Source organism: Anopheles coluzzii, chromosome 3 (genome assembly GCF_943734685.1).
Source record: "Anopheles coluzzii chromosome 3, AcolN3, whole genome shotgun sequence".
NCBI lineage: Eukaryota > Metazoa > Arthropoda > Insecta > Diptera > Culicidae > Anopheles > Anopheles coluzzii.
The window spans coordinates 85,479,285-85,502,732 of record NC_064671.1 but is presented as its reverse complement, the minus strand read 5'-3'; the positions used below and the strand labels follow the sequence as shown (position 1 = coordinate 85,502,732).

At 45.3% G+C, this 23,448-nt stretch overlaps 1 protein-coding gene across 4 annotated transcripts in view; it reads right to left on the bottom strand.

The window, feature by feature from the left end:
* The window catches only part of LOC120956523 (optomotor-blind protein), a 125,399-nt gene that overhangs the window by 46,956 nt on the left and 54,995 nt on the right, over positions 1-23,448 (bottom strand). For 2 of the 4 annotated variants that reach the window (XM_049608315.1, XM_049608314.1), the window contains exon 5: positions 1,655-1,678. The exons of the other annotated variants lie outside the window; for them this stretch is intronic. In XM_049608315.1, coding sequence (XP_049464272.1) covers positions 1,655-1,678 — 24 coding nt within the window. The remainder of the gene's footprint in view (positions 1-1,654; positions 1,679-23,448) is intronic. 4 annotated transcript variants of the gene reach the window in all.

Sequence of the window (23,448 nt, the reverse complement as noted above, 5' to 3'; positions counted from 1 at the left end):
ATCGCGTTCGTGCATTGCAGCGAGGCGGCTGGGTGAAGCTGCATTTGTGGGGGGTTTGTTTCCGTATCCAAGATCTTCTCACGAGGTGGGCGACCAAAAGGACCTTGAGACGGCGACAACGACAAAACAACCTCCCCGCCACCCCCAAAAGGGAGCAATGTGTGTGTGTGCTGTTGTCGGAAAATTGGAAATAATTGGTTGAGCGCATGTCGCACCGCGATGACTTCACTTTGAGCGTCGCTTCAATTTTTGGTGCAACTCTTGTCTATTTTAGGGTGGTTTGCTTTACCTTATTCAGTGTCAATTGTGTTATTACTATTTGTTTTAGATTTTTTTGAATAAAGGTCTGAGTAAAAGTTCATTTAAACCTATAGCTGCCATGTAACAATTTCATCTCCAGCAGTCTAAAGCCAAATGCCGCCTTGGCGCTTTAACCGGCGCAGCGGTTTTTATTGGCTTTAATAAATCTTTTCCTCCTCGCACGCATATTTGCACTAACGCTGCAATGTACTCTCCCCCTGTAGCTGCCATTAAACAGAGAGAGAAAGAGAGAAAGAGAAAAAGAGAGAGCCAGGCAAAGAGGGTACAAAATGCACCTCACCGAACCACAGTGATGCTGTGGAGGGGCACTGTTTTATGTGATTTCGTGTTTTCCCTCAGCGTGTGTGTGTCTGTGTTTTATGTTTCCACCGCCACCCAGCGGTGATCGTGGCGGCATTTTTACTTTTATGTAAACCTCCTCTCATCCCCTCCCCCCATTACAAGGGTAGCAAAGTAATATTGATATTCATTTTTATTGATTGCCGGTAATCATTGCCATCACCCGGCGGCGGCCGGCTTGCAGCACCAGAGGCGGCGGCATCGGCTAGAATTGAAACGGATTTTCCACCCGTCTGGTGTGTAAAAATCACCCCCTGCTGTTGTGGAGGAAGAAATGTGCGCTTGTTGGGTGGGCTTAAACAGACTTGCTTCCCCCTACTACTACTACTCTTCTCCCTTGCACAGCGTACTGAAGGAGCGGCGCGCGGCTTAAGCACGGACGATCGGTTTATTATCATTAATTATCTTCATAAAGCTTGTGGCGCGCTCAACACACACGCAGGCGAATGCGAGTAGAAACACTAGCGCCTCTTCTTCTTCTTCTTTATGTATGCTGCATTATTAATGCAATGACTGCATGCCTAAACAACGGGTTTACGTGATAATATAAATGGAAATGATATTATCTCACCAGCCGTATAAAGCGATAAAGCAGAATCGAACTCACGTCCAGTGAGGTGCTAATCCGAAGCACTTGAAAATGACACTATGGCGTACTGCCGTTAAAGGCTACGTTCTTAAGCCTACCGTATATGCACAGCTAGAAAAACGTCATACGTAGCAGCAATTACTCCTTCTTTTAAATATCTTCTCCAAACCAGTCAAACCATTTTTATCTTTAACAATTGTAAATCGCTTTCGCAAAATTTCTCAATTACCTCAATCTGTGCGTTCACGTTCGTCGTTCATCAAAACGCAACAAACACGCGCACACGCAAGAGCATTTCCGCATTAGTTTTTTTTTTGTAGCGCACAGCATTGCACCGCGCAGGTTGTGGTGGGTAGGATGGGACAGTAGAAATCAAAAGTGTGTAAAAAAAATAGTGTTACATACCCAAACGGTGGAGGCATCGCCAACCTTGAAGATAAGAGAGTAAACGGGTATTAATGACACGGAATAAAATTGCAGGGGAGGAAATTCAAGGCGGGAAGTTTGAAACGAACAAAATTAAAAAAAAAAAAACAAATCAGACACAAGCCGCTCCAGCACTCGCACGACCACGGTGCGGAGTGTTTTTACGGGTTGGGGAGAAGGCTGATTAATGGGAAAGGTGTACAGAGGCATTTGCGCCTGCAACAGCTACTATACCGTCTACCCGGACCAACCAAACCAATACGGCGGTGCTACTTCTAACACGGAGCGCGCTTCACTTTTGCGGGACCACAAATCGCAACTATGGTGAGGTAGTAAGAGCGATAGTTCATCGTCTCAAAGAATGATTTTAATGCCAAAAACAGTGTTGACAAGTGCCTAAAATGTGTTACGTTATTTTTCACAGACTAAAATGATCATGATCTACGCTCTTTATGTGTTCTTCAAATGTAAGAAAGCATTATTCATCAACTTTGGTTTTATATGATCTAGCGATTAAGGTTAAAAATGACCTATTTTATGAATACAATATTAAAAAGCTCTGCGTCTGAGATACTAAAGCCAGTGTAGGATAAGCCAACATGGGCATTTTATATTGCCTTAATACTATTATTGTCATTGTTTCAACATTGTTACAACGATTACAATGTTATAATGTTTTATAACATTCGATGATTTACAAATCCCATTGACTGCAGGAAAAGTAATATACTGAACAACTGAATTCAGCGCAATAAACATTATAATTGTAGTGTGCTAGAAAGAAAATACGTTTTCGACTGTAACGTTTTTCCAATTGTTGAAAAATATAATTGATTTTCTATTTAAGCTACAACAATTCCAGTTTGAAAATAAGTTCATACTCCAATCGATGCTCTTCTTCATCATCAATTATGCTTCCAATTAGCAAAGTAATGAACGAACGAGATTCTGCCAGTTCGCTTCTACGACCACCCACTAAAAACGGGAACCAAAATTCAAAAAAAAAAAATGGCGATCAGCATCACGAACTACAAACAGAGAGCAAGACCAACAACAACATCAAGTTCTAGCTCCAAGCACTGCTTTACATGCGGCCGCATAAAAGAAACAAATTCATGCATGTTCATCATCGGTGGGCAGTGTGCGTTTGGAGGGGGGGATTTGCTTTGTGGTTGGGTTTTCTTCCCAAATGGCTAGAACGCATTACAAGCGGTCGCATTGGTCGCACTTTTCTTCCCATTCATTCCTTCTTGCTTCAGCAGCACGGAGCACACCACGAGAAAAAGATATTCTTCCCCCCGTTCGCCTGCCGGCCCGCGCGAACAACAACAATCGAGCATAAATCAATAAATGGCGCCATTATTATTGATACCTTTCGTTACACTACCCCGCGGTCCCCGCGGCCCCGCGCCTTTTGTGGGGGCTCATTATTTTCCAGTCCAGTTTGTGTGTGTGTGTGTGTGTGTGTGTTCATCCTCCACGCTTCTGTCCACAGCAGAACGCGCTCGGCAGAATAAAACATATCGTTTGCACGCCAAATCCGACAGACGGAATTCAATTTATGCGTTCGATTCGGCGGCGGCGGCGGCAGTTTTTTTCTTTCTTCGCTTTCTCGGTGTTAGGTTTACTCCTCTGGCAGGTTGGAGCTGGAGCTGAGCAAGCAAAGCGAAGAGCAAAGACGACTGGCGACACTCGCGACACACACACACACACACTCACACAAACAAACAAAAACCGCCGGTTACAAATATTTTCCTTGTCAAATCGCAAGATCCTTGTCCGCGAGTTTGGAGAAGAGTAATTTATCTAGCGCAGTGGGTTTTCTTTCCCTTGCGTGTAGCTCGCCGTTTTGGTTTCACTTTTGAAGTCTCAAGTGCTGCAGTAGGCTTGGGACGGGGCCGGGATGCCTTGGATGCAAGAAGCTGGTATGAAGGGAGAAGAAGCTATGTGCAAAACGGGAAGGACTGGCGATGATGCGAAGCTGATCGTGACAAGCGCAGAATGGAGACAATTTGGGGACAAGAATGTTGTCTTACTTTTTGTGTGCTTTTTGTCACGGAGGACATATTTCTTATCTTGGTAGATTTTTGTTTTGTAGCGCTGGAGGACATTTTTCAATCATACACATTCCATCGCCCAGTAAAGTAACAATGTAGTTATTATGGTTGAAGACTATTCCAGAAGCTCAATTAACAAGTCAAACATTTTCCTATGCCTATTTCCAACGAAATGCTGTTTTGTATTCGTCATTAAACACAATATGCAAATAAAATGTTAAAATCTCCTTTTTCTTTGACGTTCAGCAATCATTCTCACTCTCTCCCAACTCCAAGCATGCTCTCGATGCAACGTCCCAGGAGTGGACATTTTTGAATCAAACTCCCTCTCCCCAATAGCTAGATGCTGGTGAAATAAATGCAACACTTCACAAAATCATTCTCCTCCAATCTCAATTACACTTCATTTTTCAACGCCCAACTGTCGCTCTCGAATCATCCCTACCTTACCTCAGCCATTCCAGCTCCAGACCCATGATTCCCATTGTCATTTCTAATGAAGATGCCACCGAAACAACGCGCCTAACGAGCCGATTTGTCAATGCCCATTCAATTGGTCACACGCACACGCAGATAAGCACACAACGACCGGTGGCCAGGTTAGTGCAACGACCGTGGCGGTACTGGAAGAAGTTGGCGGGCCTCATCTGGGAGGTCTTCGTGTGGCAATCGGAACCTCAACATTCCATTCCGCTTCAGGCAGGTGTCGAAAGGAGTAGGATTTGTAGCTCCAGATCTTGCCTGGGACATTAAAAGAACGACACACATACACAAAAAACCTCATCTTAACCCAGACTCATTAGGGAGCGGAGATATTGGAGGGAGGCATTGGAATATTGAACTGGCGCACACACGTTGGTCGCGTCACGGCGGTGGTCCCACCGGTTGCTCATTATCGCCAATTAATATGCAGAAACGTAGAGGAAACCAATAAACCCAGTACGCCCCAGTGTTCGCCCTTCTCCGGTCGGCAGTACCACTGGATCGGGCAAACCAGTTCCAAAGCCACAGTGATTCCCGGTTCCCAGGACGTTACGGGTGTTTGGGTCCCGCCCGCCCCGAATAGCTGTCTAGGTTGCTGGTAGGAGACGAAAAAAAAGAAGTCTCTACAGCGGCATAATCCACCGGGCCCGTATCGGAAATCTGGATGCCGTTCGGGATGGAGTAATTAAAGCCAGCCTACGGTCTCTTGGTGGTGGTGGAGCAAATTAAAGATTTTTACTATCAAACGGAGTACATTGGTGGTGACTTAGAGGTTCTTCGCACACTTTCTTGTCCAGTCTACGCTCGAGGGAAGAGTTTGCAACCTGCTGATCTTGTTTGTTTTTGGGTTGGTTTCCCCCTCCTTCAAGCCCTGAACTCATTTGACTCATCGATGTCGAATGTACAACACGAGACGTCAGATCCAGCGTGGAGAACCGAAGACATCACCGGGTTCATCAATATTCACGCTACGGATGCGAATATTGGAATCAGTTCGAATCACACACACATTAACGGGCCCGCAAGCGTCAGCATCAGCAAAATCGATGCAAATCGATGTCCTTTTTTTCGCGATCCTCAATCGTCTCTTATCCCTCCCTCTCTCTCTTTCTTTGCCCACCATCCAAGGGGGTCATTATTTTGTTACGGTCACCCAATTTGCATGTGCACTTGTGGACTACATGGTCGCTTTCACACGGAAAGCGATCACACACCAGGCCCGTAAGGGTCACCGTGGTACGACGACGACAAACCGCCGTGCGGGCCGTGGAGGGCATTGTAGGTGATGTCTGTCGCCAGCCAGCGAAACGAAGACAGCGACGCCAACGAAACGACACAATCCTCACTGCCGATTCCACAAAAAACCAATTCCCCCCAAAAAGGGCACAGATACCTTTCCTCCCCACTCCATAAGGGGTACAGCTGACATGAGGGTGCGGGAAACGGAACGGTGCGATCCTTCGGGAGATCTCGTTCAGCAAAAAAAAGTAAGGCGGCAAAAGGAACGGTAAGAAAGTAGGAACGAACCCAGAGCTCGGCGTAAACAAATACGCCGTGGTAGCGATTTAATCAGGGTTTGCCGTTTGCTTCACGGTCCCATCCCAGGGACGACGACTCGGTCGCACAGGAAAAAAAAGAAGCAACAAAACACACAAACCAGGCGCTGCAGTCTGGCGCCTTTTCTGCGATCCCTTCTTGTAGATGCGTTCTCAGTTCTGCTGCAGCACGAGCCCACCATCGGGAAAGGAGGAGCAGACAGTGGCAGGGAAATATTTATAATTTTTCCCGAAACAAAATCCCGAAGCGGACCCCGGCGCAAAACTGTCCTATATCGAAGAAATCAACATAAATAATGTGGCGCCCGTTGGGTTTCGAAAAATGCACACACATACGCGCGCGCTCGCGCACACACACACACACGTTCGCAAACGGGCACCGGGAAAAGGGACAGAGTGGACAACGGCACGGTCCGCACCGTCTTTGATTTTGTATCGAAGAATGCTTTCGTATCAGTTTGTTACAGTTTTTTTTTGTTGGTTTGGTTGCTGATTTCTTTTTTGCAATGCTGCAGGTTCGTCGCTTGCTTGCTTCTTTCGTTCTTTTTTCCACCGCAGCTGCGCTGTGCGATCTCTCACCGATCTTGTTACATTGAATACATTCGTTGCATCCTCAATGTTCAACTCTTTCTCGTTTTAGTCACGTTGCGCAGCGTGCATGTGTATGTGTGTGTATGTTTGTTTGATTGTCCAATTTTGCTCGATTGCTTGCCTGACGCTGGCGCCCCAAATGCAAGATTCACCTGCCCGATTTGAAGGAGAGAGATTTTCCCGTAAAAAAGGAGAATGTTAACCCATCGCACCCGTACCCGAAAAATCTATAACAAGATATATTTAATCACACACACACACATACACACACATTCGCACACAATACCTGCCCCTCTCTTGGTCAGGCGATTTGTTAGCTTAAAGTTTCCCGGAAAGTTATGCGCTCCCCGCGATCATATTATGTATCTTGTTAGCGAAAGGTAATGAAGGTTAGATCGTGTTTTTTGTTGTTGTTATGGATGAAAGCTGAACACTTACCTACAAAGAGAGGGGAGAGAAAGATAACAAAAATGTCATATTAGATGCTTGTTCTTAAGTAAAATGATGAATATGTTTGAATGTGTTGTGCATTCATTCTTCTTGGGGCAACAAATAGAAGACATTGGTGCAAAAATTCCTGTCAAAAACTTTTGTAGAGATTTTGAGATCATCTAAATGATTCAAACGTGGTGTAAGCAACCAACCCGTCTGCATCCTCAATCCTCAACCGATTTGTTCAATCAAATAGCAAAACATGCTAGTAACACCCCAACACTTCCCATACAGTGATCTACATCCATCGAAGCACGTTGTTAAACACTGTCTCAATCTGTACCGCAAGCAACAGTGGCTGAGGCCCACTCCCACCGACTACTGATGGGAACTGATCGGCTTATCTAGTCGCTTGTTTGCTCCATTCCTCTATCCAACCACTATCCAGCCACTCTGCGCCCCCCAGTTCCATAACACCACCGTCGTCGTGATGATGTTCCAGGAGCTTTAAAGGCAGCAAGCTCTCTCTCTCCGCCCGAAACGAATTATGATGAATGTGTGCAGCTTTTTGTAGCGCATTAAACCGGTGTGGATCGTTTAAGATAGCGCACTGCCGTCTAGGTGTAGTTCACAGTCAATTAAAGGGACGTTCGCGGACGGACGAGAGCACCTGCACCGCTTACCTACTTCTCCCCCCCGGAAGATCACGTTTCAACGCCATTCGCTTCCCATTCGCCCGTTTTGTTACGTTTAATCACTTAATTTTTGTGCAAACATTCAGCACCCCTTGGCTCCTCCCTGCCGTCTCGCGGTAAATTTCGTTAATTATTTCATCGTTTCGTTTCATTGAACTAAGCAGAAATTTTATAACCATCGATTAAGGATGCTGCTGCAGCAACGTTTCACTTTCATTTCTTTTCGAACCCGTTTATCTTCTCGCCCTGTGTTTTTGGGGAGCTCGTCGGTTGGTTGGGGTAACAAGATAATCACAGTCTAGCTGTGGGTTCACTTAACCAGGCTCGTTGCAGGCCTCGTCCAGTGAACGTTCACTGCTGGCCACAAAAAGATCTTTCTCGCACACACACACTCTCTCTCTTTCTCTCTCTCGCATACACACACAAAAATCATAAATAATTGATAATTATCGTTCTGCTGCTCGTGATTGACTCTCGACGTCCTGTGCTGGCGTCTGGGGTCTGGGGTGCATTCTTAACCGTTTAACCCCGGCCAAATTTGCAGGCAGACCTGGGCCTTGGTGGAGGCTGCCCACGGAGCAGAAGGCCTTTGCGTGACCAAAGCAAACAGCAGAAGCAGCAGCAAAAAAAAACCAGCAAACCCAAAAGCACTCATCACCATTATGTTGGGTGTGCAGCATAACCGGCCCTGCTCGTGGGGTCCATTGTTTGTTTTGCCTGTCCAATTTTCTTATGCATTTTTGGGGTTGCTCTTTGCGTTTTTTGTGTTGCTCTATGTCGAACTTATTCACGTTCGCCATCATAAAACCATAACCACGGATTTAGGCACTGCCAGCGCCTCACGCAGCATAACGTGAGCGTGTTTTTAACAGCGTTGTGGGTTGCACTCCTTGCTGGAGGAGTTGCCATCCAAAACGCCAGGTGTCGGATCTTGGACACAATGACTTGGAAAGACAGTGCAAATTATTCTTGAGCGAGGGATGACTTTTTAGTAAAAAGTCTAGGAGAGTTCACGATCAAATGGCTTAGATCTCCTCTCCTCTTTGCCAAATCAAATCCCATTCCACCAGTACCGAAATCGAATCGAATTATTACCCGTCGGTGAAGGCTTCGTGAAGCTCTACCGATCGTTTCTATTCAGCTTCCAGAAGACCACCCAAGTCGATTTCCATTACCACCCCATATCATTCCGGGCTCGTTTGGCGGGATGATCCCGAACCGCGAATGACCAGTCGGTGGCGAAAGGATGGGCAGAATAACCAAGAAAGAAAAGAAAAACCCTCCCAACCGCACACACATCGGCTCGCTTCCTCCACCGGACGATTGATTGGATCTTGTTAACAAAACGGTTCGGCACCGGCCAGCTTTCTAAATCTTAAGCCAAGCTTACAACACACCGTTTTGTTGGCGGAGGGGTCGTGTTTTATTATCCTCAAAAGGCGAACAAGTTCAGCGGGCGAACGGGCTTGGAAGAAGGCTACATTGAAAAAAAACAAGGAGATGAGCCGCTCCCAAGGTATTGTGCTAGGTCCTAAAAAAAGACTGACAAAGGAAATACAGTAAGAGACAGGGTAGCAAAAGCGAGAGAGATAGAGAGAGAGATCAATTCTTGGAGCTCCACGGTCTGGGAGGATACGGTTATGATTTTGCTGATCCATTCCCGGGCATAAGCGTGTCGGAAACCACCAGCACCAGCGACCACACCACCAAAAAGGTTTCTACGGTGTAGATCGATCTTCCAATCTTCCAAGCCCCTGCTGTACCAACGCCTCAGTTCCTCCTGCGCAAACCGGCGCCAGTAGGTAGTTTACAATTATTTATGAATTATTTGTTTCTGCACGCTTGCCACGCTCGCCCTTATCCACACTCCCCGATTCGGTGTTGCCGTTTTGGAAATAAATAAAGCACAAAGCAGCAAGCATACTCGTTGCAAAGCAACGATGTAAGGCTTTAAAGTCCCTGAATCCCACCGCCTCGCCCGAGAATGGACCACCTCTGCTGCAACGGTTTGTGCTGCTGCTGCTGCTTGCAGGAGTCTGTCCTGGCCACCCTGCAGACGGCAACCAGACGATTGGCAATGATAAAGCCGAAGCTCTGCGGTGCAAGCGACTCTGGACGCATTCTCTGGACGCATTCTCCTGGACTTGGTAGGCGATCGCGAGCCTTCGAATCGATCGGAACCGGAACGCTCGGAACAATCCCGTGCGTGTGTGTGTCCTATTGCAGACGCGATTGGGCGAGCGGAATTTTCCTTCCGAGGTCGCGTATTTAAATGATTACGAATCGTGCCGTCGAGCATGATGCTGGCGGACGGATAAATTGGTCACGCTTTTCCGCGGGGTAGGTCTGTGTGCAGCAGCAGCAGCAGCAAAACGCGTCGCCAGACAGTCGCCATTGTTGGCTGTTTAGCATGGGGAAATGCAGAAGCGATATGAGGGAGGGAGTCGAGAGCACCATTGGTGGTGCCGTCCCGCTTGTCGCTTCCGCTAGACCACCGACAGGCATACGCGAATGACCGGAGCGACTGAGCGTTGCACTTTTCAATGCAGATAGGCGGTGGCGGATTGGACCCGTCCAGTGTGTGCCATTGCAGGCTTGGAAAACTGCGACAACAAAACCAGCCAGTAGTACCACCCACCGTATTTGTTGCTTTTTCTTCGTTCGATTAAAGTTTTCCAGCACATACATACACAGCTTCTTGCAGCCGATTGAGCGCTCCGTGCAGATCGTTTATCAGTTTGCTCGGGTGCGCACGCGGCATCCAGCATCCAGGGGCAATAAAAATTGACCATGAGTGTAGTGGGCAGTAAAGTCGCGGCCGTTTTACGAACAGGTTCCGTATTCAGAGCAGGCTTTTAGTTACGGTTGCGTTTGCTGATTTGCCGTCCAACAAGAAGGTTGGTAATGAAAATACAAGGACTTTGACATTTGATTTAGCAAAGTTTTTTTTATGTATATAACATATTCTTTGAAGTGCTGTATGTATTTGTCCTTGATGTAGAACATTTTAGGAGAATTTCAGAACTGTAAACATTGCTCTATGCATAAATTGTTGCTTTGGCATCAAATTACATATTATTTTATTTCTCATAAGAACGGCCTAGTTGATCGTATCACTCATCAAAATACATCTTTAAAACCGAAACTTTCGTATCTGATTTTATCTTAAGCATGTATTTTTTAAGGTAAGCAAAGTTAAGAGCAAAATGTTGTGTTGTTGTTGTAATTCGAGTCACCAAACGTCGTATTATATTAAAAAAAATATTTGTGCCATAAATCTACCCTTTTGAAAACAATATTTGCAATAAATGTAGGCTCATTTTTATTGAAACTTTATATTTATCATATTGATAAGATACAGATTAAGGAATACGGCTGAATTATTTTTTTCGGAATTCAAAAAAGGTAAGACCTTAGAAATCAATGGTGACGCTGCTGTGGTTTTAACCTCAGCCAGTACGTACAAATAACGTTATCTAATGTCTAAAGACAAAAACAATTTGAAGTGCGCCAGGAAATCGCTATTTTCTGTCCTGTGTTGAACAATTCTTGGCTAGATTAATTTTTTGTAAGACTATGATGTATTTTTTTGATTCCTCACATCAACACATCCCCTGCTTCAGAGAAACCCACGAGTTGAAATGGCTGGAAGCAAAAACAATGAAGCTTTTCACCACTGTTTACGATTAAACTGAGCTTTTGATGCCAACGAGGGGAAATAATTTCACTTGTAATGTTTCACAATTAGTTTAGTACGATAGAACGCCCCAAAACTCAACACACCACAAAAATGTATCTCTATAAATATCTTGTCCACACTAGATAACAACCTCCTTCCCCAAAAAAACATCACTCATCTCAACCCGCATTCAGAACAAACATCAAACAGAAGCATTTTGTTCCTAAATTTGTTCCTGTTCCATTTTGTTTCGCCCATTTGCTACACCTTCGCCCCCCTCACATCACTCCAACGACTCCAACGTTCGCGACTACAGTAGTTTCGATCAATTATTCAATTTCCGTGCTCAATTGGTGGCAGTAGGATTGAAAAATGTTGCTCCTATTTGTGTCCGGACAAGTCTGGAGCGTCGGGGGAAAAAGACAGGCGGACAACCCTGTGAACCCCAAAAACAACATGCTTTAAAGATGATCAAGCGACGTATCAAACTGTGGTACGAGATTCTTAGATGGATCTTCCCCCCATCCTTGTGCCCGCATCCTACACGAGCGCAAGGGACGCGTCTCGCCCTACCACCCTGATTTAGGTCTGTTTACTGTGTTATTTCGGAGAGTTTGATGTTTGGTTTTGTTTTTCTTTTCTTCTCCACTTTCATCCCTTCGTCCATCAATCTTTGCCGCAGCTTCTTGATGTTGCCCGAAATTCTACCTTCTAATGCCTGAACCAGCATAAGTTCCAGCATGCCCCAAACCCGCGCCCTAACCGTGGCATGACGCTGAACATATGTCAAGTTATTTCGTTTTACTGATTTTTATGTGCCCTGCTCATGCTGACGCCGGTCCACTAGAGTGTGCCGGCGCAACCCTTAATGCTGAGCGCGCGAATCGAAATAGAACGCATGTCCGTCTTCCACCATCACTGCACCTTCCCAAAAAACACAACACACACACACACACACACAAAAAAAAGACTATGATGACAAGTCCGCTGCTGTCTCCCGTGACCCGCGTTTTCTGTCTTCATCCACCCCCATCCTGCTACAACTCCTCCCCTCCCTCCCTACACTATTCCAACTTTAAATTGACAAAACCAATCGAAGACCACTACTACTTGTCAATCCCTTCGCAAAGGGGAAGGGCGGTGGAAAAAAACTGAACATAAATAGGATGTGTAGAATGTCTCGCAGACAGAGTAACCACACCGTCCCCTTTCGGGCGCGGAAGGCAAGCATTTCATTATGTCAATCCACTCCGCCTCTCCACACAAACACACACACACGCACACACCAAAACACCAAGACACCAGGATGCCGATGGCCCGCAAAGGGTGCAGCCGAGAGCATTCCGACGTTCCGTACGACATTTCGCGTCGATCAGGCGCGTTTGACGTGCGGAATGATGTCCATGGCTTTCGGAGATGCGAAACGGCATAGTGGTGGGTGAGCAACGAACGAAACGAACAAAAAACACTTCCTCTTCTTCTCATTCTTCTGGTGCGCCGGCCGAGAATTGTGAAACGCCATAAGCGCCGATCCACCGGGCCCGATGGAAGGATGAGGCGGAAAATCAATCTCCCATCATCCCAACATGTCTCCGAAAGTCCGCGTAAACGCACGCCCGCCTGATATCGATCTGATCTGGTTGTCGATGTGTCGATGGTCGGTGTATCTCTTCCTCCCTTCCCTTCCTGCTTCTACGATGCAGCAGCAGTCCGGGGGTGTCTTTTCTTTGAGTTTATTTTATCCTGATTGCTGTATCTTTTACGCTCCCCGCTCGTAGCTCGTATTCTTCTTAAGAACGAGCGACACATTCTTAGCCGTTACCTTTCCACAATGAATCGGGTGCAGAAACTGCAGAAAGTTAACAAAATGTCTCTTGAAGCCGTCCGTTCGGATGGCTGGCTGGCGAACTTGACTGGTTGGAGTTTCGGGGTTGCTTGGTTTTCGGTACGGCAAATGGTGTGCGATTTAAACATTGAAAAGTATTCCACTACTGGCGCCTACGCTGCATACGAAGCAAATCAGTCGGTAGTTTTTTGTTATGTCCAGTGTTTTCTTAAGGTTTGAAGTCATTTGGCAGTTGTTATATCCATCCAAGATTAGCGTTATTTAGAATCGAAAGTTGTAAAGCAAAGAGTTGCAGATGCCTCAACTGAATCGGATGACTTAACTTTTGATTTTAAAGACCAGTTTTGCATCTTACAAACAGTACATTTTGTATATTTTGTATATTTTGTGTAAATGTTTGACTAAATATAAAACCTATGATCGCAAGAGCAATTGTACCATACTTGAGGTCAACAGTTTTGTAGTATTTTTATCGTTTTCTTTTTATCAAGATCCTGATTGCCATACCTACTGAAGTATGTAGAAGCATGGTCGATCGTTATTTTGAAAGACATTCTAGAGGATATAAATTTCTTTTTGATAAACATTCTTAATCACATGTAAAAACCCTGCTTTCTCTTCGATCGAAATGGTTTGACGACCTGTTTTCCCATCCTGCGATCCAACAATCCATCATTCAAATTCAAATGGTATCCTTCCCGTCGGACCCGCGACCAAGCAAGGGGAACCCTTCCATTCCAGTACCTTACTGGCGCCATCAACACACACACACACACACACACACACATCACATACACACGCGTAACCCATCCCGATCACCCTGAAAGCCACCAATTATCACATTGACAAATGTCCCGAAGAAATCCGTTCCCACCGTAGTATTCTTCAAGAGTTTCTTTGTGTGTGTGTGTGTGTGTGTGTGTTTGTGGGTAAGCGAGTGGCCCGCGGAAGCGAAACCATCCATCATCATCGTTCCCGGCAAGTGACACGATGTTTCCCCTTTCCCGCCAAACCTGGCCCCTGTCTGTATTACCATGGCTGTATTACCAAGGCAACGGAACGGTGCGGACGGACGGACCTCCCGGGGCCTCCCCGGACCACGGCGATCATCTTCGATCATAATCGATATCATGATTTAAAGCGATCGCTCATGAGCGCCGGCGCCGGCAACGAAAACCACGCTGCTGCTGCCGCCGCCGTCGTCTTACATTGTAATGGGGCATGGGGAGCTAATCTGTGTGTTTGAAAGCTTACACCGGGACGAAGCGGAAGAAAGGAGGGAGAGAGAGAGCAAAAGAGGCACGCAAAGAACAAAACAAACATGTAATTATATGGTTTAACAAAACGTCTTCCTCCTTCCCCGCGACGACCCAAAAGAGGCGCCTTCGGGATGTGACGGACCGTTTCGGACAGAGCCGGAGCGGGCCAGCGGGTCATCGGACCCCGGGATCGGGACAGGAGATCATAAATAATCAGGAAGCGCCCACAAACGAGCGAACGAGCACCAAAGCGATGCAAAGGTAAACCAGGGGAGGGGTGGGAGGGAAGGAGGAAAAGAAATTACAACCGGGAGGACAAAGAAAAACAAACAACCCGGAATGGAGAGAGAGAGAGAGAGGGAAAAAAGGCAACCTTTAATATGCCATAAAATAATCCCGTAGATCTTCGCCCCGGTTTAGCGCGGTTTGGAGGTTCAGAAACCTTTTCCTTTTTGTTCTCTCTCTCTCTTACTGGAAGACCGTTTGCCTCGTTATGAGCTGGCGTTGATGGGTGCTCGGTGCTTGTTATTATTCCATTAATAAACGGTGGAATCCCTTTTTGCCCGTTGGCTACAGCCGCAAGGGCGCACTGTGAGATGCAAACTTCCGAGGCATCCCTTCACTGCACAGACGTCTTGTTAAATGTAGATCACGAATAATTGAATCCGTGAAGGTGATCTCAGACATTAAGGGCAATCCCTCCATGTTTTCCATGCTGGGTGGTATCGATCCTTCCCTTTCAGGGCTTACTACCACCAATCCCCATGAGCTAATCCCAGCATGTTACCGTGCTGTTGGCTCTATCCGTTGGCACGCTGGCGGACTGATCTGGTGAAGCAGATGTATTAATTTGGCCACTCTCCTCAATTCAAAGGGGCTATTTCGTCATAGCATAGGAAGGAGGAGAGAGAAAGACATAAATGTGAAGACATTAACAGACAAGGAATAGACAGAAAAAAACATATCTATTTCCAAAGAATTGCTCATTTTCTGGAGTGAGTGTTGCTTTTGTAGCGTTACCAGTGAACATACTGTCAAATGGGGGAAACATCAACACCGCAACGGACAAGTTGCTAGCGAGAGCACCTAGACCTAGATACGGAAAGGTATCGACACTCGGGGCGTGTTTGTGTGTTGTTTTCTGGCCCCCTTTCTTGCTGCCCTTTCGTTTCACAACACACAAAAGCCTATAAAGAATGATTTATGAGATTTTGATTAGATTACGTTTTATGGCTAATTAATTGAATACTTCGTTCGCTCGGCCGTTGGTGTTTGTGCTGCGTCATTCGATTGCTTATTGCGATGTGTTTGGTTTTAATGTTTTTAGCTATTTTGTGTGGTTAAAATTACACTATTAGTAACTTTTTAGTAACTCATTTAAAGAAGCATTTAGAGAAAAATGAAGATCTTTTTTGTTGTTGTTGTAATAATTGCTTTGGAATTTAATATCACCGTTTTGCCGAATCCTAGTCACGGCACCGCCAATAAATATTCATGCCCACAAAAAAAAACCGATGACGCTGAACTTGATGAGCGAACAAAAATCGCAATTCAACAGTGAGACAGTGACAAAAAAGCCTTTATTTTCTCTGCGCTCAGTTGTAGACTTTCAAAAACAAAACAAAAACAACAAAACTAACCATCCAAACCCCGGTGGAATTAATTATCATAAACTAATGTTGACCACCGACGTTCACCCGTCCCGCGACGACACTTGTAAGCTTCGCGTTTAGGAGTAACGGAGGAGAAGGTGTTGTTCTTCCCTAACTTTTGCTGTGTCTGTCTGTCTGCCTGTCTGTACCTTACCGAACGGTAGAGAGGGCACAACTCCACTGCACATGAATTCTTATGATTAGTGTCGGGGGATTTGTGGGAGGTCCATTGTTTCGAGGGCGAGGACCCCACGCTCAGTGACTGCTCGCAGCAGTAACGGCAGCAGCGCTGGGAATGATTTTCAATTTTCTATTCCACTCCAACCACCGTCTTACTAAAAAAGCCTTCCCAAACACAAATCCCCAAATGGGAATAGAGAGATCAATTTTTCGAGTTTCGGGTGATGAAGTCTTTGAACGCTTCCTGCTTGTTTCTTCGAGCCCCCGGCCCGTTCCGTGTCGATCTGAGGACTGGCTGCGTGCGTGCGTGTGTTTATATCATCCTCGTCATCCCAATCATCATTATCATCAGCACACAGGTTCGAAACACAGGCGTTGTCAGCCATTAGTCGGTGGCTTCGCTTCCTCCTATTGGATTGTGCTTTTGGGAGAGGTTTGTGTTTTAATTAATCGCACAGTTTGACGCGGATGTTCCATTCCGTGCATAAGCAATGTTCCTGTCCAAACGGCAATCTTCATGCGTCGTGTGTGGGCAAACGTTTTTTGAGGCTCGGGATATTATTTTTCCCATTCCAAAAACGAAAAAACATCTATATGCTAATTGAACGGTAGGGAAAAAAGAACAGATTTTTATGTGTTTTCTACCTCATCTTTTGCTTCCCCTTTCTAACATTAAGAAATACAATTAATGGAGGTGTTTATTAAAGTGCGTCATTTCTGTTGATGTTTCTCGATTTGTTTCTCCATTTTGCAAGCACTAATCCACCCCAAAGTAGCAGATATTAATCAAACCCTATGGCTTTAGGGTGTCAACCACACTCATAAACTACGACACCACTCCGCTCCGCTTGCAGGAACTGGTAACGGTACGGGTGGTAGGAAAATTTAATTAAAGAGTTGTTCAACCATTCAACCGAGCATCACAGTAAATAGAATTAAATCAAACAATATCACCCTAACTTACTTCAAAGAACGAAGAATGTCCCAAAAACATAATTTTGCGGTACGGTTTGATGTTAATGGGAAGAATTTAAAACTCTCCATCACAAATGGAACGAAAAATAGCAAATCATTTCCCGCTCCAGGACCACCCAAGGCAGCCCAAACGGCACAAGGCGCACGCCACAGCAAAAAAAAAACGTACCATACGCTGTCGCTGGTTTATGAAATATATTGAGCTACAGCAATCCACAGCAAGAGCACATCTTTAGCCGGCTTCCACAAGGGGGCACACCTTCTCAGCAGGGCATCTCGCGGTTTAAAGGGCTTTGAGCCGTCGTGCGCGATCGATGCGGTGTCCGTCGGCTACGATCCCAGCAATCGATTGTTAACGTGGATTGTCGTGTTTATGGAGTATGGCGGGAAGAAATATCGATTCAAGATCGATGAAAGCGCCGTTCCTTTTGTTCCAACTTTTGTGCTATTAATATGAGCAAAAATGCAATCTGTTTTGACTTCAAAAAACGCATTTGAAAATACCTTGAAGAGCTTTCAATGTTGTGTCAGTTTTGTAACTTAAAATTATATAAAATCATAAACTCATAGACCGTCAGTACGAAAAGGCAAGCAAAAAGAAACAGAAAACACACACACACACACAATAACCGTCCGATAAACATTTATGAGCATGTCGTCGGCATTGCGTTCGTGCATTTCGTGTGCGTGTTCCAGTGCGCTTTGCGTTCCTTGCGTGGTGGCACCCACCCAGCCCACCAGCACACCAACCACCAGACCAGTGCAATTGTACCGCCACCCGTGGGCACCACCCGGACACCCAGCCTACCATTCCGCGTACCATTCCCTCCAACAGCGCCCGAAAGGATGCGACACGTTGGTATGTGGGTTGCATTTCGTCGCCAGGTTTCGCAGGCGTCGCCGGCACTTTTGCACTTCATAATTCACTTCGCACAGTACATTATGCGGCACTCATGGCCTGACGGTGGTGGTAGCAAGGGCAGGGGACAGTGGTTTATATAACTTACAACCTATGCGCTGCAGCGGGAGCGGGGCTGGTTGTTTAGTAGTACTTAGCTCAAACACTTTGGCACACTGTGTGGACAGGGGAGAAGCAGCAGTAGCAAAGGAAAGTGTCGGAAGTTGTGGAGAAAAATGTGTAGTGAGCAGAATTATCAAGCAATCAAGGTGCCTTGGGTTATTGTAGGTGCCTAATATAGGGCGGTACGTGGAAACGGCTTGCACGGTTAAGAGGACTCTCTAGCAAAAGAACGTCCTGGAAAACTTGTTCGATTCTACGATTACGATTAGAGCCACTTACGGTGCTTGATGATAGTTTTAAAAAAGATTTTAAAGTCAAACAGAACTTACCAAAACGATGCAAGAACCTGTTTAAAAATGTGGTTGAAGTGTACCAACCTAGAACATTTTAAACATTTAGTCCTTCGGAAGGCTAATTGTATTCGAAGAGATTGTGGTTGTAGTAGTAAAAGTATGAAATATTTCCTCCTCATTCAACTTACTAATCTGTTGGATTCTTTTGACATTTGTTCCTCCATCTTATGACTTAAGGTAACAAAGCAGATCAATTTAAAAAGTTTATAAAATCTTTTCAGATAGGTATGACAACTTTGACCCATTACCAATAAAATCCCATTACCAAAAGAGAAATCCTTTCTTTCTGATACGCAAATACAAAAGGATTACAATGAAACACTTTTTAATTGAAAAAAATTTTTCCTAACAAGCTCAATCATAAGAATAAGTACAAATGTTGAATGACTTATAGCTTACTACTTATTGCTATTCAATCATATAGTGGTTTTAAGAAAAAAGTTTACTATAAATGATTTTGATCACACAATCATAAGTTGCACTTGAAACAAAATTATGATTGTTCTTGGCAGTCATTAGTTAGTTAAGAACCGTTTTGATATTTTATACTTGTTTATTACTATCAAAATTCAAACTTTTTTTGACAAAATGTTTAAACATTGCTACACTACATCAAACTAAACTATTGTGCAGCAGCAGTAGCGCTATCATCTTCGTATAAAAAATACCCCTTTTTCTTCAGTGCCCATCCCTGAAACGGTGGGGAACAACCAGCACGACGCTTGCAATGGAAACCATCTTGAGAAAACGAGATTTCTTCTTCTTCGCCGGCCGCCACCGACGGTGCGACGGTCTTTGTCTCTTGCCCGTTCGTTGCACATTCACACGCGCATTCGCCACACAGCGTTCCAACAAACCGGCGCGCGCGGTGTGTGTGTGTCGCTCGCACTCGCTCGCCGACGAGAAGGGTCCCGCTAGTGTGCTCGCTTTCTCACGCGCCAAGGCCGGCCGGGCGAGAACGAGCACAACGGGACGGAGAGCGCACACATACACACACACACATGAGACTGCCCCAGGAGAAGTACTGCTGACGAAGAAGAAGGAAAAGTGCGCACGACAATACGCCGTACGACAGCGACGACGACGGACGACGCGATTTGTAATTTAATATTGCATCAAAGCCGGCAAGGCGCGCCCTCGTCCACGCTGGTAGAACGAACTCACCAAAGGGGGACCTGAGTTGCTCTTCGTCCGCTTTGGCAGCAAAAAAACGGACCCCAAAAATGCATCACACACACACACACGCACAAAATGAAAAATGGTCAAAACGGTCCTTTTTGAATAAAAAAACAACAAAAAACCAGCCCTGGTCGATGGGCCAGCCGCCAGTGGTCGCGGACTTCATTTCCTTTTGCGTTTGCTTTTCGCCATTCGTTTCGTCGCCGTCGTCGTTGTCGCGAGGCTTTTTCTTTTTACCTCCTTCTTATTGGCCGGCCATCACTTTGCATCACAGGGAAAAGGGAAAGAACGGACGCCGGTCCCAAGAAGCAAACCCAAACGCATCCACGGATGAACGGATATAAAGGAACCGCTGTTCCCGGAGGACGACAAAAGAAGCAAAACCCACTTGCCACTCCGGTGTGTCCCATGCGGGGCTGTTGGGTGGAAGGGAAGGGCTTAAGGGCTGGCCGGTAGAAGCAAGCACAGACTTGCCCTGCTCGATGTCCTCTTCCCGGGCGTATCGACGCTCCGCCTTATAAGGTGTGGCCCGAAAGCCGTCATCTCACCACACGAAACGGCAAAAGAACGCTACATCGATAATTTCGTACGGAAAATAACAAAAAACGCAAGAGTGTTCGTGCACGAAACCGTTGCTGCGTCAACAATCATCGCCCCACCGAAGAAACACCGAACATCGCACGGCAACATCGGTTTACAGAAAGTGTAAATTAATTCCCCGATAATTGACGCGCCCCGACATGTTTTGCGCACATGTGTGTGTGTGTGTGTCGAAGTGTTCGTACGGTCCGGTTTGTCCGGTTCGAAGGACCAAAGTTGAAAAATTAGCAAAAAACACATAGTTACACCCCACAAGGGATGGCGACGCTACAGAATGGTGAAAAACGTGTACATAAGTGTGCGTGTGTGTGTGTGTGTGTGTGTGTGTGATGAAAGCGGGAGCGGGAGAGAAAACGCAAGAGCGAAGCGCAATATCAAGTGCGATTTTCCTCACTCTTGGAGTAGAGTTACCCCTTTTCTACCATGTCACGTGCGTACGTGTTCATGTGTTTTCCGCCCGTGTGTGCGAGTGTGTGTGCGGTTATGTACGCGCCGGCGCTTGCTTCGATTTGGGCAAATGTGTCACCCGTTTGTGTGTGTGTGTGTGTTGAATCCGAAGTTTTTTTGTTTTGCATCTGTGTGGCACATTTTAATATGGCACAAATTGGCGAAGCTGTTTGCCGAACGAATTGAGAGGTTTAGGTACAGTAAAGATTTATTTTGCTATTGTTGAAAGCTGCCTAATTAATTGCCACGCTGTCAGAAGACACTTTTTAACTTTGGTTTTTTTTTTTGGACAGCTTGAAACCCCAACTTCAAACTGAAGCTATCAATTGCGTAAACTTTAGCTTGTCACCAGCGAACGACAAATCACTTTCCGTTATGCATTGCTTTCAAATTTCCCCCTTCAAATAATTGGCAACTCGCCGTGGCAACGTTTGTAGGTAACACCTTCAGAAGTAAGTGTTGGCCATCTGTTCAACGGATCACATCACGAAACCACTTTATAATGGAACAAAACCAAAAAAATAATTCTCGTGGTAATCCGCAACTAATACACCGTCCCGATAACACCGAACCACCAGACGACGAACCTTACTAACCAGTCCCCGTCAATCCCCGGCAATTAAACATCACCCCTTTGTGTCGCCGACAAACAAACAAAAAAAAAAAGCAACATAGACATCATCTTGTCTAGCAGATTAGACACACCAGCACCAGCACTAATTCCCAATGCACTGCACTGATTCTGTGTGGCGTGTTCCCCCCCTCACCAGGCCCGAGTACCAGGTCTGCCTTTTTCTTTTCCCATCTCAATCCATTCCCGGTGGTGACTAATTGGTACGGCTTAGCGATGGGATTTTGCGGTCGACTCTCTCTCTGCGAGGCGTTACGTCCTCGTCTGCTTTGGTTGTGGTAACCTTGTCATCTTAAGTGATTGAGCGTACAGCCGGGGGTAGCAGGGTAAGGGTATTATTATGCTGCCGAAGCGTAAATTACAAATGGTGGTGATTTTTGTCGCACCGTAGTCGCGATAGGATCGTTTTTCCCGATTGGAAAGCCGCCGTGAAAAATCAAACCAAACCTTTTATCGTCGGGGGGTCGGGTATGCGTATATTTCATGCTAGCTCTAGGTCCTGCAACCTTCCTTAGCCCATCTCTGGTACGGATCGCTTTAGTGGTTGATAACAATCTACCAACCATTTCCACCAAAAACTCGGCTAGCTCGGGCACGATATAATTAGGCGCAGTTGGCATTGTTCTTGTCAAGGGACAGAGCTCAATCGAACAGCCAAAGAAGGTTCAGCGCAAATCCTAAGATTGCTAAGTGAGATTAGATGAAGATAGTACGTGCCCTCGGAGTTCATTGCGCATTTGTGCACACCAAAAAAAAAAAAGGGGAAGAGAACTCAGGCTGGCTGTTCATAAATCCCATCATTTCATGCATGGTGTAGCTGATACAGGGCGCTGCCGTACCATTTGTAATGTCTTCTCAACATGAAATTGATACAAATTTACACATAAATAATTCAAAACTATTTCACATTAGATGTGTGCTGCATCCAGCTGTAAGAATTCAACACAAATTCCCTTCTCTTATCTTATCTAACTCATTGTAAAACTTTCTGGGAAACATTTTCCCATTCATTTGGGCTCGGGAACTAACATTCTGGTTCTCAAAAAACAGTGGACTGAGTGCGCTGGAGCGAGTGAATGAATATGGATTGGCAGCAGCACCAAATATAGGAACAAAAATTAATAAATTTCATACAAATAACCGTGGCATTCCAAACGCTCCCCAATTCAGGCACCCCTGCAGGATCACACCAAAACCGCAGCGCAATCTTTGCTAAGTAAACAGGGAACAGAGAAATGAAGAAAAAACACTTCAAGAGATAAATGGGTGCAGCTTGCTTTCGGCATTGTAGCCGAGAAAGGTTGTGGCGTACAACAATGGATGGAAAACTGAGCGCGAGATGGAAACTATTACTCTCACCCACAGTCCTAACACAAACACTTGTTTGGATTGTATTTCTTTCTCTCTTTTTTTTTAGTCGTGTTACCCCCAGCCAAGGTGTTGGAAGGTATGCTTTGGTCATTAATTATGTGTTGGCTCTGGACCACACGATTCTACTCGCTTTCGTTTCGTTTTCCACACAAATTTTGATTACAACCAACGGTGATGGTGATGCTGCTAATGAGGGTGGAAATGAAGAGTGAAGTTTTAATAAGTTTTGGGGGGCAGAGATTGCGTTGAGGTTGTTTGTGCTCTGGGTCGATTAGATTTGAACCTTTTCAGCTTTAGTTTTGCTCATTTTTATGTAATTTGAGGATTTTTTTATATTTTTATTGGATTTTATCAAAATTATTTCTAAGATATAGTTTGAACTTGTTTTGTTTGCATTTTGTTAGCATTGATATAAATGCCAAAAGAGACGAACCATAACATGAGTCATCGACATCGGAGCTATTATTCAAAATTCTTGTTTAGTGGGCGTTTTGTTATCGCATATTTTGAAAATAAAGTATTCTCTCACAGCCAAAACTTTTCAATCCAGAGAACTTCAATAAGCTCCGTAAACGGTAAAGGTTGTTTCACTCACGACTCATTTGTGAAACGTTACACATTAAATCTAATCACCAAAATACGCTTCTTCTCTTTTTGTGCTCTAACAACCAACTTTTTTGTTGTCCTGTCTTGATTCTGCTGCTAATCTATCTAACAAGCTCTTTTTTTTTGGTTTTAAAGCACCACTTTGTAGCCGTAAGTAAAA